The 17,445-nt window shown below is 42.5% G+C and overlaps 1 protein-coding gene across 8 annotated transcripts in view; it reads left to right on the forward strand.

Moving 5' to 3' along the window:
* mapk10 (mitogen-activated protein kinase 10) overlaps window positions 1-17,445 on the forward strand; it is a 101,388-nt gene that overhangs the window by 70,208 nt on the left and 13,735 nt on the right. For all 8 annotated transcript variants that reach the window (XM_061733696.1, XM_061733697.1, XM_061733692.1 and 5 more), the window contains 3 exons: window positions 2,805-2,971; window positions 4,392-4,463; window positions 12,698-12,880. In XM_061733696.1, the coding sequence (XP_061589680.1) occupies window positions 2,805-2,971; window positions 4,392-4,463; window positions 12,698-12,880 (422 nt within the window). The remainder of the gene's footprint in view (window positions 1-2,804; window positions 2,972-4,391; window positions 4,464-12,697; window positions 12,881-17,445) is intronic.

A 17,445-nucleotide genomic window follows, 5' to 3' on the forward strand; every position in this document is an offset into this window, starting at 1 on the left:
CATGCCCATAATAAGAAAAGGGAAACCTTTCTAGATACTAATTTAACGCCTTCATTTTTCAGGTTTTCTCGGCCGTGTTTCATTTTTTGGGGATTTTTTTTTTCCACAACAGAGCGGGGTCATGCTTTACGCCCGCTGGTGCGCAGTGGGACCTTTGCGACTTTAGCATGTTAGCGAAACGCTAGCAACATTGCTTTTTGGGCCATTCTGGACGATTGCAATATGGTCATGCCACTACTTGGCATGCCCATAATAAGAAAAGGGAAACCTTTCTAGATACTAATTTAACGCCTTCATTTTTCAGGTTTTCTCGGCCGTGTTTCATTTTTCTGGGATTTTTTTTTTCCACAACAGAGCGGGGTCATGCTTTACACCCGCTGGTGCGCAGTGGGACCTTTGCGACTTTAGCATGTTAGCGAAACGCTAGCAACATTGCCTTTTGGGCCATTCTGGACGATTGCAATATGGTCATGCCACTACTTGGCATGCCCATAATAATAAGAAAAGGGAAACCTTTTCTAGATACTAATATATCGCCTTCATTTTCATGTTTTTCCTCATTTTTTCGGCCGTGTTTTACTTTTTGGGGATTTTTTTTTTCCACATCAGTGCGGGGTCATGCTGTACACCCGCTGGTGCGCAGTGGGACTTTTGCGACTTTAGCATGCTAGCAGCATTGCCCTTTGGGCCATTCTGGACGATTGCAATATGGTCATGCCATTACTTGGCATGCCCATAATAATAACGCGAAGAATTCCTACAGATACAATAGGGCCTTCGCACTGAAGGTGCTCGGGCCCTAATTATGTACTACTAAAGAGTTCATAGTTTTAATTGTCCATGTACATTGCATCTTTAAATCTATAAATTATATAAATCTTAAGTCACCTTATGCTAATAGCAAAATGTGTTTTTGTGTAAATGCTGCAAAAGTGAGAATCCATAAATGAGCCACAACGAACCTCCAAGATTCAATACTTGCATTTGGACTTTACATCAGGATTTACAAGTTCAGGACCCAGGTACAGGATACTCGGAGGCAGACAGTTTTTTAATTTAACTAAAGTTGAGCAGGAAGCATAATGGAAACAACGATGGAAGGAAGGAAGGCAGGAAAACTGGGACAATGTATAAACACAGGGAAGAAGAGACACAGGTGTAACCGCCAGGTTGGAGGACAACCAGTGAGGATATGATACAGAAAGAATAACACCTTTAAAATAAACACAAAGTAAAGTAGCCAGATAACACGCAACATCAGAAAAACTGAGACTAACTAGAACAGACCTTGTAAAACCACAACAGCAAAACAAGAAAATACACAAGAGGCAAAAAAAAATTAGAACCAGAACAACCCAAAGCTACCAAAAGCCTACTTCAGTAGATACATGACATTATGTAACAATCAACAAACTTACAAAGAGCAGTAAGAAATAAATATATTTTGGATTTTGCTGTTCACCCGTCTGAAAGAAGACATTTTATGTAGCAAAACAGGTCAAAATCTCTAAACTTGCAACTCTCAACTTGATTAAGGCTTCACTTCAGATGTGGAGAAAAAAGTGTGGCTCAAAATTGCTTTCCATCAAATACCTTAGAGCAAGGGTGTCAAACTCATTTTGCTTGGCGGGCCGGATTTGACCAATTTTTTTCTTGTGGGCCGCACGCTGAAAATAACAAAAACGGTGCAAATGTTTTTTTTTCTAATTCTTTTTTTTACTATTGTTATCTAACCCAATATCAGTTTAGTTAATTTAAAAGGAAATATTCACTTTGTTTAAACTCTAATTATGTAAAATATATTTCTTCAGGATCTTTTCTTGAAATTTCTCGTTTTTTTTTCAAATTATGTAAGATACTTGAACATCATTTTACAAAGATAAACAGAAACAAGTATGTTTTTTTTATATTTCGCTTTTTTATAGGAAATTTAATTAAAAGCAAAATCTTTCTTATCACATCCGAGAGTGTTTCTTTGTGATTTAGAGATTTTTCCAGTACAATTAAGTGTATTTATTTTTAAAAATTGGCGCGGATATTTACGCCAGTGTGCCGAAAAAGTCAGCACTTCTTTTTTAACTGTTTTACTTTGTCACTATCCTCGTATTCAAAACTGAAATTCTCTGAATAAATATCTTCTATCATCTTTTTTAGCAGCGATATTTTTCCTGCGAAAATATATAATAGTAGACAGTTAATAAAAATAGACGACCGTCTACAAAGAAATAAAATCGGCAAATGCATTCTAGAAAACAAAAAAAATGTCGAAAACTGCTCTATTTGTGGAATAACGATGGATTTGTAGAAGAAATATATTATCTGATATGCTGCGATTCATGGCAATTATTTATGCCTTCCTTTTTAGTAAATTAATATTTCGTTTTTTTGCGTTGGAAACTTCTCACGGGGCCGCATGAAAACCTCTCTCGGGCCGCATGCGGCCCACGGGCCGCACATTTGACACCCCTGCCTTAGAGTTTGGGGGGGGTTGCCCTTCAGTGTAAAACAAACACAATTTTGCAAGTTATTTGAGTGGTCAAGCTCCTTGTAGGGGATTTTTCCAGGTGGTTTAGTCTTTTTTCTTTAGTAACTGAGACTCAGTGGTGGTTCGAGGTGAGAAGCGCTACTGATCTTCTGGTCTGCCAGAAATAAAATACACAGTTAAAAACAAGTTAAAGACTCTTCTTATTGGAGCTCATGTATTTGTAATGGAGAATAACTATTTTAAATGGCAGATAAAGACTTGTGTTTTTGAGAAACTGCTTCAAAAAAGGCTTCACAAATCCCACATTGTTCTTTCTCCAGGATCTGAAACCAAGCAATATAGTGGTGAAATCAGACTGCACCCTGAAGATCCTGGACTTTGGTCTGGCCAGAACAGCAGGGACCAGTTTCATGATGACCCCGTACGTGGTGACGCGATACTACAGAGCTCCTGAAGTCATCCTGGGAATGGGATACAAAGAAAACGGTGAGAATTAATCCTATTGGTTGGTTTTTGTTTCCATAGTCCTCGATTATATTCAGACACCTTTAAATAGACGCTTTAGTCTCTATCTTTTGCAAAGAAACGTCATCATTTTAATACTTCAGGATCAAAAGGGAAGGAGCGAGGTGAGTCTGTGGGAGCTCTGTGTACTCTTAGGCAGAGTATTCAGTACTCGAGTTGAGGGGGGATGAGGGGGGTGGCATCCCCCCTGAAATAAAAACGGTCCAAATCATCCCCCCTGTAAAACTGCCATCCCCCCTTTCCATCCATTATGTCATTTCATCAATGAATGTGGTTTTACTGCTATTTCAACATTTAGAGTCATCGCCAGAAAAATAACACCAGAAAAATAACTTATTTGACAATTTTCACCTGTTTCAAGTAAATTTTCACTTGAAATAAGTAGAAAAATCTGCCAGTGGGACAAGATTTATCTTCTCATTACAAGCAAAAAAATCTTGTTCCACTGGCAGATTTTTCTACTTATTTTAAGTGAAAATCTACTTGAAACATGTGAAAATTGTTGTTTTTTCCAGTGATGAGTCTTGTTTTAAGTGTAATGAGATTTTTTTTACTAAAATAAGACATTTTAACTAGAAAAAAGACAAATATTCTTGTTAATATTTTGAGTTTTTGCAGTGATCCATTTTACTTATCCTGTGAAGGACAGAGGCATATTGATAAGTTTAGAAAACTGTTTTTTATTGTTGTGTTTTGATGTATTTGATGTAAGCCCAGTGGATATTTAAAGCTTACAGAAGGCTGCATTTAACTGCTGCTATGTCATTCCTGCAGTATTTCTGCAGGTGTTTTGGTCACTGCTATTATTTGTAATATATTATATTATTTGTAATCAGCACAAATTATCTGTCCCCATATGATAAAATCCACCATCCCCCCTGATTTTCTTTTACAACTCGAGTACTGAGAGTATTTATATCTTACCTGTTGTATTAACCGCAGCAGAACAGAGAGCATGAGCCGCAGAGTCTCACTCTTGAGTCTTTTAATGGACATTAACAAACAGATAAAAGGCTAAATGACAACTTCATCAGTGAGTTTGAGCTGGAGGGAGGTGTTGGAGGTGTGAGTCACAGATCCGAAGCCTCCAGAACATCAAGATATGAGTGAACGCCATCCCTGCTATGATTCATTAGTCGGTCCTCTCATACATGGAAGCCTGCGGACTCTGAAGCCTTGAATTTCCCGCAGCTCATTTGTCCACCCAAGGCTCTGCTTTTATCTCTCTTTGTTTTTCATATGTAACACCTCTCACTAAATATCCGTCTCTCTCACTGAATAACAGCTAATCACTGATGCTCTCTGAGAATGACACTAACCTTTGCTTTCCCCTCTTTTCTTTGGCTTCATCTCCCTCTCGCCCTAACCTCTGTGCGTGCAGTGGATATTTGGTCGGTGGGATGCATTATGGGAGAAATGGTGCGCCACAAAATCCTTTTCCCTGGCCGGGACTGTATCCTTGTAACATACTGGCAGATTTTTTGATGGTAATCTTCAATTTATTGTTGTATTTCTGATGAAAATATTCAGTGAAAAAAAACAAATTTGTTTTGTATTTTTTATTATTTTACATTTCTTCTTAGAGATTTGTGATTTCCATGCCTGATGTTTGCTGTATGTTACAGGTTTGAACTAAACCGCTCTTACATCTGGCTGTCTTTATAACACATTTGTAGCAACAGCAAAAATCTTCTCCTTAACCCTTTTTAAATAACCTCAGCAGTAACTTGAGTTATTCAGTCTCATTTAATATGGCATAAAGTAGCCCTTTCTCACCTTATCTATAAATGTTGGTGTTTGTGTCATATGAGGCGTTTCTGTAGCGCTTCATGGTAGACACTCAAGATGTAATAGCATCTTACAGAGGACCTCTGTCAGCAGTTTTGGATAAAGAGTTCTCTTTGTACAAAAGTGTGAATATGAAGTGCACTTGTTACCTGAGAGTGATAGAAGTCATCCCCGTTGGGACTTCCACATGGCTTTTTGCCTTTTTTTAAACACCAAACTGAATGGACGATGACCACTAAGTCACAAAACCAGTTAGAGGATAAACTAAAATGTAAGAAAATCTTAAGTCTGAAATTTGTCAGATTATTTGAGCCTCCTACAAATAGCCTAGTTACAAATACATGTAATTGTTTTTACTCCCGCCCTTGTTGTTCTTAGATGATTTATACTCTAATGCGCCTTTTGCATGGGATTGAAATTATCCTGAAAACTTAAATACTTTATGATAATTACAGAGGATGTCTGTGATTTTAAAGCTGATGCTGGGTTTATGCAAACAACATGAGGTATTGATAGTGGGAAGCCATTAACTGAGCCGACTGTCAATCATATTAGAAATGAATGTACTGCTTGATATACACTCTCCTGGCGTGGTGCAAAAAAATCCCGGTTGAAAATATGTTTATTTCTGCTCTAAAGTTGCACCTTTTTAACATTGGAGTCAATGGATATTGACTCACGTTTGCAGTCAGCTTCTAGTGGCCAGTTGAGGAACTGCAACGAATCTTGGTGCTGAATGAGCCTCAATACAGAAGTTAGATGGTTGGTGCTTGGGTAAAACACAGATTTATCCATCTGGATTTAGTTCAGCCCACTCCGATTATCCAGTGCGATGGGCACAACTAAATCCAGATGTCGGGTGTAATTTGTAAATTACTGCACATCCAGAGGTGAATTTAGCCCATTGCAAGCAGCACAAAAGAAAAGGTGAATGTGAAAAATGAATATCTTGTTGTTTGTCTGAAGATGTATTCGTCTATTTTTCTAAGACCCACTATGAATAGTTGATTTTGATCATGTTGTGTGACGGTGCAAATATAGAGCCAATGTATGCCTGTGCAAGATTTTTCTAAGGCTTGAAAGCAGATATTCAGTCGGTGTGAAGACCCAGCACAAAACTTAACTTGTTGTTAAAACAACAAAGTATATTACGTCGCAAGATTGGCGAAGCTCATTGTTGATGAATGGCTCATTGCTCTGCTGGAATGCCACGGAAATCACTTCCTTTTTGCCTCCACACCGTACCGGCATTCAGTCAACTAATGAAGATAAAATGGCTGCAAGGAAATACAAACAAACAGAAAACTGCACATGTGCTGTACAGTGGCTTCACACAGTGACCGTCAAAGCTTTAATCAAGAACCATTACTTTTCTACTGCAGCCTTCCCATCTGCCCACCACAGTCCTTGACATTGAACGGAGATTAATGGCAATCAATGCCCACACCCTCAGAAGACTTCACATGTGGGTGGAAACACCGAGCATGCTGGGCCCTAAGGCATAGTTTCTTTTGGTCTTTTAATGGCGTTCGTTGACAACAAGAGAAATGATCGTCCTAATCCTTTAAAATGGTTATTTGAAGTAGTTCAGAGGTGCATAGGCAGTGCTAAACACCAGTGTGTGCGTGCAGGTTTTAGTGGGAGTGCTCTGAGCTCTGCAGCCCTGAAACATGCAGCCCCTGAAAGATTAATGCCCAGGACAACTGGAATACACCGCAATGAGCTCAGCAGCATCTCTCCTTGTCTCTCTGCTCTCACTGAAATTCCTCATCTTATTCACCATCCTTTCTCACTGCGAATCAATGCATTGCAGTCGTACACGCTTTTGTTAATATTCTGCTCATAGATCAGTGTTGGATTGGTACTTTGTTGTTGCTTATCTTAATATACTTCATGGACTTTTCGACGTGCAGTATTGACCTGGCTGAAGGGGTCCACGCCTTCTTGACCGTTTGACAAATGTTGATATAGAATAGTGCTCCGTCCACACAGACAGGCCGCAGCGCGGTGGCCACAGGGTTGATGGTCGTTTGATGATGGATTAATACATCGCAGGTTAAAGGGAAAGTTCGTTTTTTTACAACCTGGACCTTATTTCTGGCATTTTTTATGGTCGTATACTCACCCAGGCAAGTTTGGTGTCATTTGGAGTCCTTCGGAAGATATTAGGAGTTTTTTGCGAGCTGCTTCTCCATATAATGGTAGCGCATGGGGGCACAGCGGGACACAGACGATGCAGCGTCTAAATAACACATGATTGCCGCGAAACTCGTTCATTTATTTTATGAATCACTAGATCTGCTTCCAGGACCTGTTGTCTACATCCGGGGCTGTGTGTATAACAAGGAAATCAGTTTGTAAACAAGACCTCTGACCTGCATGACGTCCAAAATATGGCGTTGTGGGATCCATAACCGCTCCTCCGGGCCGTACCCCTACCAGTCCACGAGGTACTGGAACCCTCGACCTCTGCGGCGGATGTCCAAGATCTCCTGAACGGTGTATGCTGGTGCTCCATCCACGATGTGGACCGGGGGAGGATCGTCATCTGGGGGTGATAGGTTGGACTCCACCACCGGCTTTACGAGAGACACGTGAAAGGTGGGATGGACCTTCATGGAGTCTGGGAGCCGCAGACGTACCGCCGCAGGGTTGACCATCCGGTCGACCTTGAAGGGGCCCACGTACCACGGTGCTAGCTCTCCGGCACTCCACCCTCAATGGCAGGTCCCTGGAGGACAACCAGACCTGTTGCCCAGGCCTGTACCGAGGAGCGGGGACCCGACGACGGTTTGTCTGCTGTTGAGAGCGGAGACAGGATTTAGCCAGTGCGGAACGTACCTGCCACCAGACTCTCTGGCACCGGCATAGATGGACCCGGCCCGAGGGAACAGCCGCCTCCCTCTCCTGGTACTCGAAGAGGGGGGGGTTGGTATCCCATGGCTGCCATGAAGTGGGAGACGCCAGAGGACGAGGACACCAGGGAGTTCTGGGCGTACTCCACCCAGGGAAGGTAGGTGCTCCAGGAGGTCGGGTGCCGAGCCGCCACACACTGGAGCGCGTTCCCAAGCGACTGGTTCATCCGTTCAGTCTGGCCGTTGGACTGGATGGTAACCGGAGGAAAGGCTCGGAGAAGCTTCCAGGGCCGTGCAGAAGGACCTCCACACCCTGGAGGTGAATTGCGGCCCTCAGTCCGACACAATGTCAGTCGGGATCCCGTGGAGACGCAACACATGCTGGACGAGGAGATCCCCAGTCTCTGCTGCCGATGGGAGTCTCTGGAGAGCAACAAAGTGGACAGACCGGGAGAAGTGGTCCACGATGGTTAGTACAACAGTGTTACCTCCAGAGGGCGGCAGACCCGTGACAAAGTCCAAGGCGATGTGGGACCAAGGGCGCCGTGGGATCGCCAACGGGTGGAGGAGACCAGAGGGCGCCTGGTGGGAGGACTTCCCCCGGGCGCAGGGCGGGCAGGCAGCGATGAACCTCTCTCTTCGGTCCAAGAGAAGGGGCGGAGTGTGGAGGTGAGTCAGGTTAGCGGCTCCGCCACTCTGCTGTAGTCCCGGATGAAACGCCGGTAAAAGTTTGCGAATCCCAGGAACTGCTGGAGGTGTTTCCTAGTGGTGGGAGTTGGCCACAGCCTGGATCTTGGAAGGGTCGGGCAGCCGCTGACCCTCCCGGACTATGAACCCCAGGAAGGACACAGAGGAGGCGTGGAACTCACTCTTCTCGACCTTTACGAACAGGCTATTCTCGAGCAAACGTCTCAGAACCAGGCGAACATGCTGAATATGCTCCTCTGTCTCAGAGAAGATAAGAATATCGTCAAGGTACCCGCTCTCGCTGTCGCTCTCGCTGTCGCTCTCGCTGTCGCTCTCGCTGTCGCTCTCGCTGTCGCTCTTGCTGTCGCTGGTAGTTATCCAAATCGATTGCCCGGTCAATCAATTCGGACAAACCACCAGGTCGGGCTCCCGTGACGAAGACAACGCGAATCGCGTCGTTGAGGCCACAGCGAAAACGCATAAGAATGCCGGCTCATTCCACTCACTCTCAGTGGCCAGGGTGTCGAACTCTACCGCATATTCCGCCACCGAAAGCCCCCCCTGACGGAGAGTTAGCAGCCGATCTCCCGCACAGCCAGCATGATTGGGGCGATCAAACACCCGTTTAAAGTGGGTGAGGAATTCGGCCAGAGAGTCGAAGCGAACGGACGTGTTTGCTTGTGCCCACGCCAGAGCTCTTCCCCGCAGCAAATTGGTAACATAGTTAATTTTGAAGCTGTCCGAGGGGAATAGACGTACGCGCTGGGAAAAAACGAGTGCGCATTGAAAAATGAACCCCTGACATCTTCCAAGATCGCCGTCAAAGGGGTCCAGGTCGCAAGCGCAAGAGGAGAATGCCTCCCCCTCACTGGAACCCAGTGTCCCAAACGTGCCGGTCTGACACAGACGCCGCACCAATGAGTTCAAGGAATGAGCCAGCAAGGCAATGTTGTCATGCGCCATCCGCATTGACGAGCAACGGCCGCGTCCCGGCTACTGAGACCTTGTCGTGTGTCTGCTGGGTCCATGGTGGTCGGATGATTATGTTAGGCTCGGGGGAAGGAGGGCGGACCCAAATGCAGGACAACACGAACAAGGTTCAGGTATAACAAAGTTTATTAACAAAAAGCGCTCCACAGGAGGGAAGGAAGACAAACACTAAATCACAGACCGTAAAAACGTGGCTTGAAAGTCCAGCAAAAGGCGCAGACCGGGGGGAAACTCATGGCTCGAAAATCCAACAAAAGGCGCAGACCGGAGGGAAACTCACGGCTGGAAAATATATCTTATATATCATATATATCATATATCTTACTGGATGATGAAAACTAGACAGTAATGTGTTATTCCCTCTACGATTTTACAATTTAACGCCACTTGATCGGAAATTGGGGCTGATTTATTTATTATTTTTCTACACTAAATTACGTTATTCATTTGTTGTTGTTGTTGTCTATCAATAAGTTTCACCGGTAACATTCACATTTTATGTCAGGCGGGGAAGAGGTGTAACCTTCAACCTGGAGTAGCAATTGTGACTAATGAGCTGATGTCAACGTTACCAACCTATGGCGCTTTTCCACTAGCACCTACTCAGCCCGGCTCGGCCCGGCTCCACCCGTTTTGTTCCCGTTTGTTTTTCCACAGCCAGGTGAGAAGTGGGGGGGTTGAGGTGAAGCTGCTGTGACATACTCGATTGCGCAACCCCTTTGTTTGTGTCGGCGCAGAGCCGCGGGCTGAGAGTAATCGCCGCGAGCCGCCAGTCGTTCTCGCGCTGACTCCCGCTTCCTGATTCAAACGTCTCACGGCCCCGCCCCCCGACCAATCGGTGGCGTGGAGGGTGGTGACGTCAGATATTGTGCCGGCTCAGCCCGGTTAGAACCTCGGCAGAATGGTTACAGAAAAAGTATCTGCTTGGCGCGGCTCTACCCGTCTTGGCCCGTAGTGGAAAAGCGCAAGACGGGGGCGTGGCGGGTAGAAGCGAGCTGAGCAGGTACTAGTGGAAAAGGGCCATTAGTGACTTTAGGTGCGTTTCCAATGGGGGGTTCCTAGTAGATATTTCGGGGCCGGATCATTTAATACGAGGTACGCCCCCTGCAAAAGTGGCCTTCAGTAACCTTTATGGGGCACAAAATGTTTTGCATACCACAGTATCGTAATTGCAAGTAGGTATCGGACCGGTACTTGAACTCAAATGACTCAAAGCAAAAAATGTGAATGGGACATCTCCAGCATTCGTGGATAATTTAGTCTTAGACTATAATAGTTGTACATGCACTTAGACGTACACCATAATATATTGCGCAGGCAGGTGAAAGGAAAGCAGCAGAAATAACGAGACAGAAAAGGTACAACTAGAAGACACAAAAGGAAGCGCAATTGAAACACAGCAAACAAACTGACAGGAAAATGAATAGAAAGGACTAAATACACACAGAGACATTAAGACAGAGCAGACCATCAGGCGAAGCAAGGCACCGTAGGCAGTCCAAAGGCAGAAGACAACCTTTAAACGAGCATGAGGCTCTTTTTAAGAAACGAGACTCATTAGCGCCACCCTTCACCACGACGGCCGTCGGGGGTACTGCCGCCAACAGTGAAGCCGGCACGGGAGAACGGGGAGAACGCTCATGCAGCGTCATTTGACGTCACATCCGCAGGACAACGCGGGAAACTCGGCCCCAGCACTGCAGCACATTTTGCAGCACACAGCCTGTTCAAGGCAACGGAGAGATACGCTAGAGGGCTCATTCGTTTTGGTTTGGAAGCTTCATCTGACCTTATTACTAGAAAACTTAAAACGTTTACGAATTTTTTTCATAAATCCTGCCTCAAGCTCCTTTAAGTGAAGACTAAAACCTAACAAAACAAGAGAACTCAGCAGAACAAAAACGAACCGCCCCGGCTGCTCTGACTGGTCAGCCAATTGATTAAAAATCAAAAAATTCTTTCTTTGACAAAACATGCATTATTGTAATTTGTTTCATGGTTATGTCCACAAGCATAACTCTATTTCCTGTAGCCAGGCCAGCCATCCCAATTCTTTGATAAAAATGTACTAAGAATTCCCCGGTAGCAGAACCGGTGCATGCAGAAGAAACTGCCTCTAAATGCTACTGGATAGCCGCATAAGTAATTGGAGAAACAAACCATGTGATGTATGAAGACCGACAGACAGAGTGATATCAGCAAACAACATCCAAAAGAGCTTTCAGGAGACGGGGAATAATTTTGGAGAAAAAAGTTGTCGATCGAAAGTGTTAATAGCAGTTTTTATAACCGTCCTCTTTGTTTTGAATAGCGGCTTATTGCATCGTCTTGCTGTGATTGTTTCAGTACTTCAGTACCGGCGGAGATGGCTGTGAATAGGAGGGATATCAGACCCATTGCATGACAGAGCTTCACAAAGTTAATGTGTATGGGTGGCCAGACTAGTTCAGATGAGTTTGAGAGATTTAACATGCAGGCAAAGGTTTTAGACAAGACCTAAGCTAACAAGAATACTCAGAGTCAAAAATGAACTCATACATTATTTAAAGGTAAAAGGATGAAACAAAAAGACTTTCTGACAATTAACACTTCACTCATGATATAAAAGTAGAACTTTTAGAAGGATATTTGCAGCATCACCAGCAGCAAGAGATATTTTGGACAAGTACATTTCTCATGGCCAGAGACATAACGACAATTGTGTTTGTGGATGTGCCTATATGTGTTTGTGTGTGTAACTGCAGTGGACATGTGGTCAGTGGGCTGCATCTTTGGAGAAGTGATAAGAGGAACAGTGCTGTTCCCTGGGACTGACCGTATCCTTCCAGCTCTCCACCACCTCCTGCCACATTTCAAGAATTAAATAATCGAAGCATCAGGCATCTTCAGACCAATACAGAGAGAGATAGAGGAAAAAAAAAAAAAACTGTCCAAGTTAATGCAACGTCCTGGTTAAGGGCTGTGGATAACGCAGCGCTGACTAGCTTGATCAGAGCCAAGGTGCAGTTGAGACGAGACAGAGGTGGAAGTGTGAGACCTCTTCAACAAAATGCAGTAACAGGGATCTCTGGTGGTCCTGGCGGTGAACTGCTGTGGAAGGGAAGTTAATTGAAATCAACCGTACCCCACAAACATTTTCTCTCAAAGTCATGTATGTTTTTGTTTTGTAAATCCCAAACTCTTATTTTTATCAAATGGTTCCTCGTCAAGTCTTTGAGAAGGACTGCAAACAAATTAAAAGTAGTGCTTACTTTGAAAAAACACATCAATAAAAACTGGATGAAGCCAGTGAGGTCTCCGGCAGAGAGGATGACAGGCTGCTACATATTCCAGGTGTGTTTCTCTTAACCTTGACCTGCCACACCAGACATCGACCAGTGGAACAAGGTGATCGAGCAGCTGGGCACACCTTCACCTGAATTCATGAAGAAGCTCCAGCCCACAGTGAGGAACTACGTGGAGAACCGGCCAAAGTACGCAGGCCTCACCTTTCCCAAGCTCTTCCCAGACTGTCTCTTCCCCGCTGACTCTGAGCACAACAAACTCAAAGGTAAGAAGCTGCAGAAAATTACACGGCAAAGACATTTATTCAAACTGAGTTAGACAATTCAGGGCCGGTTCTACAAAATGATGACTAGGGGTGCATTTCAGATCAGAGGGGGTGCACATGCCTGGCACGTTATTCAACACTAAATTATGCATTTCCCCATAATTTCAAGCGGAATAATAATAGCAAAACAACAATATTTGAAGTGTATTTCAAGTGCATTTTTGCAGCAATATTGGTGCAGAACAAAGAAAATGCTACATTTAGTCTGGACTACCTCACCCATCAGACAATCTAGCAACAGAAAATAAAACATAGCAACAAAAATAAATATAACCATAAATATACAAGACCGTCTCAGAAAATTTGAATATTGTGATAAAGTCCTTTATTTTCTGTAATGCAAAAATGTCATACATTCTGGATTCATTACAAATCAACTGAAATATTGCAAGCCTTTTATTATTTTCATATTGTTGATCACAGTTTACAGCTTAAGAAAAATCAAATATCCTATCTCAAAAAATTTGAATATTCTGGGAATCTTAATCTTAAACTGTAAGCCATAATCAGCAATATTAAAATAATAAAAGGCTTGCAATATTTCAGTTGATTTGTAATGAATCCAGAATGTATAACTTTGTTTTTTTAATTGCATTACAGAAAAATAAAGGACTTTATCACAATATTCTAATTTTCTGAGACAGTCCTGTAAACTTGCTTGCGTCGTTGTGCTTGAACCACTTCCCAATATAATATCCCAATATAGTCCCATTGTTACTTTGTTAACGGAGCAGCAGAGAGCAGCATCTTGCTGGTGCAGGAAACTGCTGGAAGCAGACACTGCCTGATTTATGGTTCCGCGTGGCACCAAAGCAGAGCTTACGGCGTAGGATACGCTGTGACGCGAACGTATGGTGCGCGTCGCCGCGTAACCTACGCCGTAGGCTACGCCGTCGATTTAACGCGGAACCATAAATCAGGCTGATGCGCGCGCATTTGTCAGTTTTCTTTTCGTCTTTTTAACTGAGCATGTAAACACATAAACTGAGGGTGCAATGCATGCTTATGCACCCTCATAGACCCGGGCCTGAGACAATTATACAATACTGTTTTTTATTGTAGCAGTACAAGTCTTGTATCTTTTAGCCACAAAAACCCCAACATAATACCGTGTAAGAGGTAAACGTTATCTTATCACACAGCTGAGCAATGAGATTCACTTAAAACCTTAAAGGTAGGGTAAGCAATTTCTGTTTGACATCATGCCTGTTGATATTTGAACAAAACATCAAGAAAACATGGCGAAAATGCCCATCCGCCGACTTCCCTCCAATAGAAATGCACCACATTAAGTCTGGTCTATGCTTCTCCATCAACTGGAGTGTTTACCTTCCGGTAAGAGAAGTCGTGCGAGGAGGTGGTCTGTATGCCATTTGAACGAGTCTAACAGTAGGAAATGTGAATTGCTGGAAATGATGCAGTATAGTGCACAAATCACAACATGATGCATCGCGGACCCATGGTTAGAAAATGATGGAGGTGCATGTCGGAATGACGCAGAGGTCTCTGTGAAGAGGGGTTCGTATGGACGGAGATATATATTACTGATTAGCTTCATTTTTTTAATCACATAAATTAAAGCCATAAAGTCAAATTTTATCATAACTCTGCAAACCAAATTATATTTCATTAATGATATTGATTATTAGAGATACTAATATGAGAAATGTTGATGTTACGCTCCACAGTTACTGATACTAATTTAAAGAGACTACTAAAATTGGGTTTTAAGCCGTCCGACTGATTATTAAAAACTAGGATAGCAGTGAACCATTATCCTCAATGCGAAATGGGGCCAGAAATAAAAATCTTGAATGGTTTGGTCTGTGTGTCAGTCTTCATGTTTTGCTTCATTCTTATTTACATTCAGTTCGAAGCTGGTTTGTGTAGAAAATCTTTCCTTAAAGGTCATTAAAATGAAAGATTTATTTGCAATCTGACAGCTGAATTAACTTAAAACCTTCTGCTGAATTTTTACCAGTACATCTCTTTTTTTTTTTTTTTTTTTTTAAATCCTTTTAATGCACTTTTCGGTTACGGTGTCCCTACATAAAGGCTCTTGACTGGGAAGATTCCCATGAATCACTGTTGCATTCAGGCTGAGTGCTGCTGAAGTAACAGATTTAAAGGAAATGCATCCAGAGAGACGGAGTGGGAAGGTGTGAGAGTGGGCTGAAGTGTCTCTTTTTTAATGTTTTTTTATTATTTCAGGCAGAAACCCAGTCAGACATACGGTAAGAGAGATGGACAATGTGCAGAATTTTAAACTGTAGATGGAAGTCAAGGAAAGGTGAAAGGAGAGCCACAGAGCAGTTATTTTATAGGTTTGCCTTCATTTTGTCAGGGTGTTACGATCACAAGTTGGAACACTCGGCTCAACTCTGTAACCAGAACATAAAAGGACACCACACTCGAGTTTAAAGGAGCATGAGGCAGGATTGAGGCAGGAGTTATGAAAATAATGCGTGTACGTTTTAAGTTTTCTAGTAATAATGTCAGATGAAGCGTTCCAAACCAAAAAGAATGAGCCCTCTAGTGTATCTCTCCGTTGCCTCGAACAGGCTGTGTGCTGCAAAATGTGCTGCAATTACGGGCCGTAATTTCCCGCGCTGGGCTGCGGATGTGACGTCACATGACGCTGCATGCACGTTCTCCCCGTTCTCCCGTGCCGGCTTCGCTGTTGGCTGCAGTACCCCCAACGGCCGTCGTGGTGAAGGGTGGCGCTATAGAGTCTCATTTCTTAAAAGGAGCCTCAAGCTCCTTTAAATCTCTTCAATGAGTTGATTGAATAAAGTTAATTTAGTTTACAATTTAATTAGCTAATTCTTTTTGTCAGACAGTCTATGTAAAATTTTGAGATGATTGTACATAATGCATGTGATGGATTTTTCAAGGTTTTTTGTCTTCAGTCAGTTGCTCTCTGGATCTACTTTTGGGACTACTTTTACTACTTTTGGGTTTATTTTTGTTTCTGCCGTGTGTCGGAGCAGAGTAGTGTTTGGTTTAAGAGTTCTGGACTCGGTTTTAAGGTCAATCCAATTTTCAGCTGTTTTAGGTGCTGAGAAATGTCCAGTGCAGATAGAGGGCAGATACAAACAGAACCTGTCTGAAAGAAAAGGAAAAAAGAACCAGCAGAGATGGGATGAAAATTAAAAAAAAATGAAAACTCAAAAATACAACATTGTCATGCACGTTTAGGCCACCTGAGTCTTAAAAAACTCATCATTCAGTGGTGGTTCAGGCTTTTCAAGGTGATCGTATGTCACCAATGCTCATTGGGATAAAAATACTCAACTCCCTCATCTAACTCTATCAGTTTTAAATCCTCTTGTATTCACTACATGTCAGGACTGTAAAATTAAAACTCAAAAACCTTGCTTTTTCATTTGCTATTACACTTAAATTTTCATTAATGATTGTAGGATTTTATCCACTAAAGAAAGAAATGAATAACATTAATGCTATATCCATATTTTATTATGCAAGTATCTTATATATATTTTGACCAGGAATATTGGCTTCTTACTGGCATCCTTTCCTTCCCAATTTTCAGTCTCCATTTATTATTTAATTCACCATCAGTAGCGCAACAGCATCAACTGGCATTAGAGAAATAATCTTAATATTGCTGGTAAAATGTTCCCCCACACAAGCTGGACGTTCTTAATGTTAGAAACGATGATGGCGAGTGCCAGGATTTATTATTTTCTACACGTGTTGAAGGAATTACAGCATGATCCTGAACAGCCGGCTTGCTGTTATGCGACTTCAGACTGGACTATTTCAACCTGCGGCTCATAACAGGTATTTGTGTATGAAGCCCATGCTGGGAGTAGTTTTCACTGCAGATATACACAAAAATGCTCTTTGTAAAAAGAAATACCAATGCCCCCCCTCTTCCTCAGTGGGACACCAGCAGAGGTAATACCAGAGTATAACAAACTAACCGTATTGAACAAGCGAATTAAACTGTTGATGTCCCTTAGGGTTGTGCGATTAATCGATTTTAAATCTAAATCGGATTTATTAATCAAGACGATGTTAAAAAAAGGAAAATCGGAAAATCAATTTTCCTTTTTTGCAGCTGGCTGCATTACAGACAGAGCTCGTCCAGTCATCTTTGTTTGGTCAAGAAAATTGTAAATGTTGTCACTTTACTAAACTCAAGGAGGATTTACAGTATCTTTCAATTGCAATTCATTCCCAATAGGGAAATTTGTTTGCTATTTTTCTTTAAAAATAAAGATAAAATATTTGAAACAATTTATTCCGTTGTCTTTTGTAGTTTTACCAAAAAAATCGAAATCGAAATCGAAAATCGGGTTTTCAGAGAAAAAAATCTGGATTTTGTTTTTGTCCAAAATCGCCCAACCCTAGTCCCTTATGTGACTTTTGACCATCATATTTAAGAAGTTTTGCAGAAATCTTTCTTTAATTCCAAACTATCATAACAAACACAAATATCTGATCCTCAGTGCAAATAATCAACAATTAACCATCATGTA

This window comes from Cololabis saira, chromosome 11, assembly GCF_033807715.1.
Source record: "Cololabis saira isolate AMF1-May2022 chromosome 11, fColSai1.1, whole genome shotgun sequence".
Taxonomy (NCBI): Eukaryota; Metazoa; Chordata; class Actinopteri; order Beloniformes; family Belonidae; genus Cololabis; species Cololabis saira.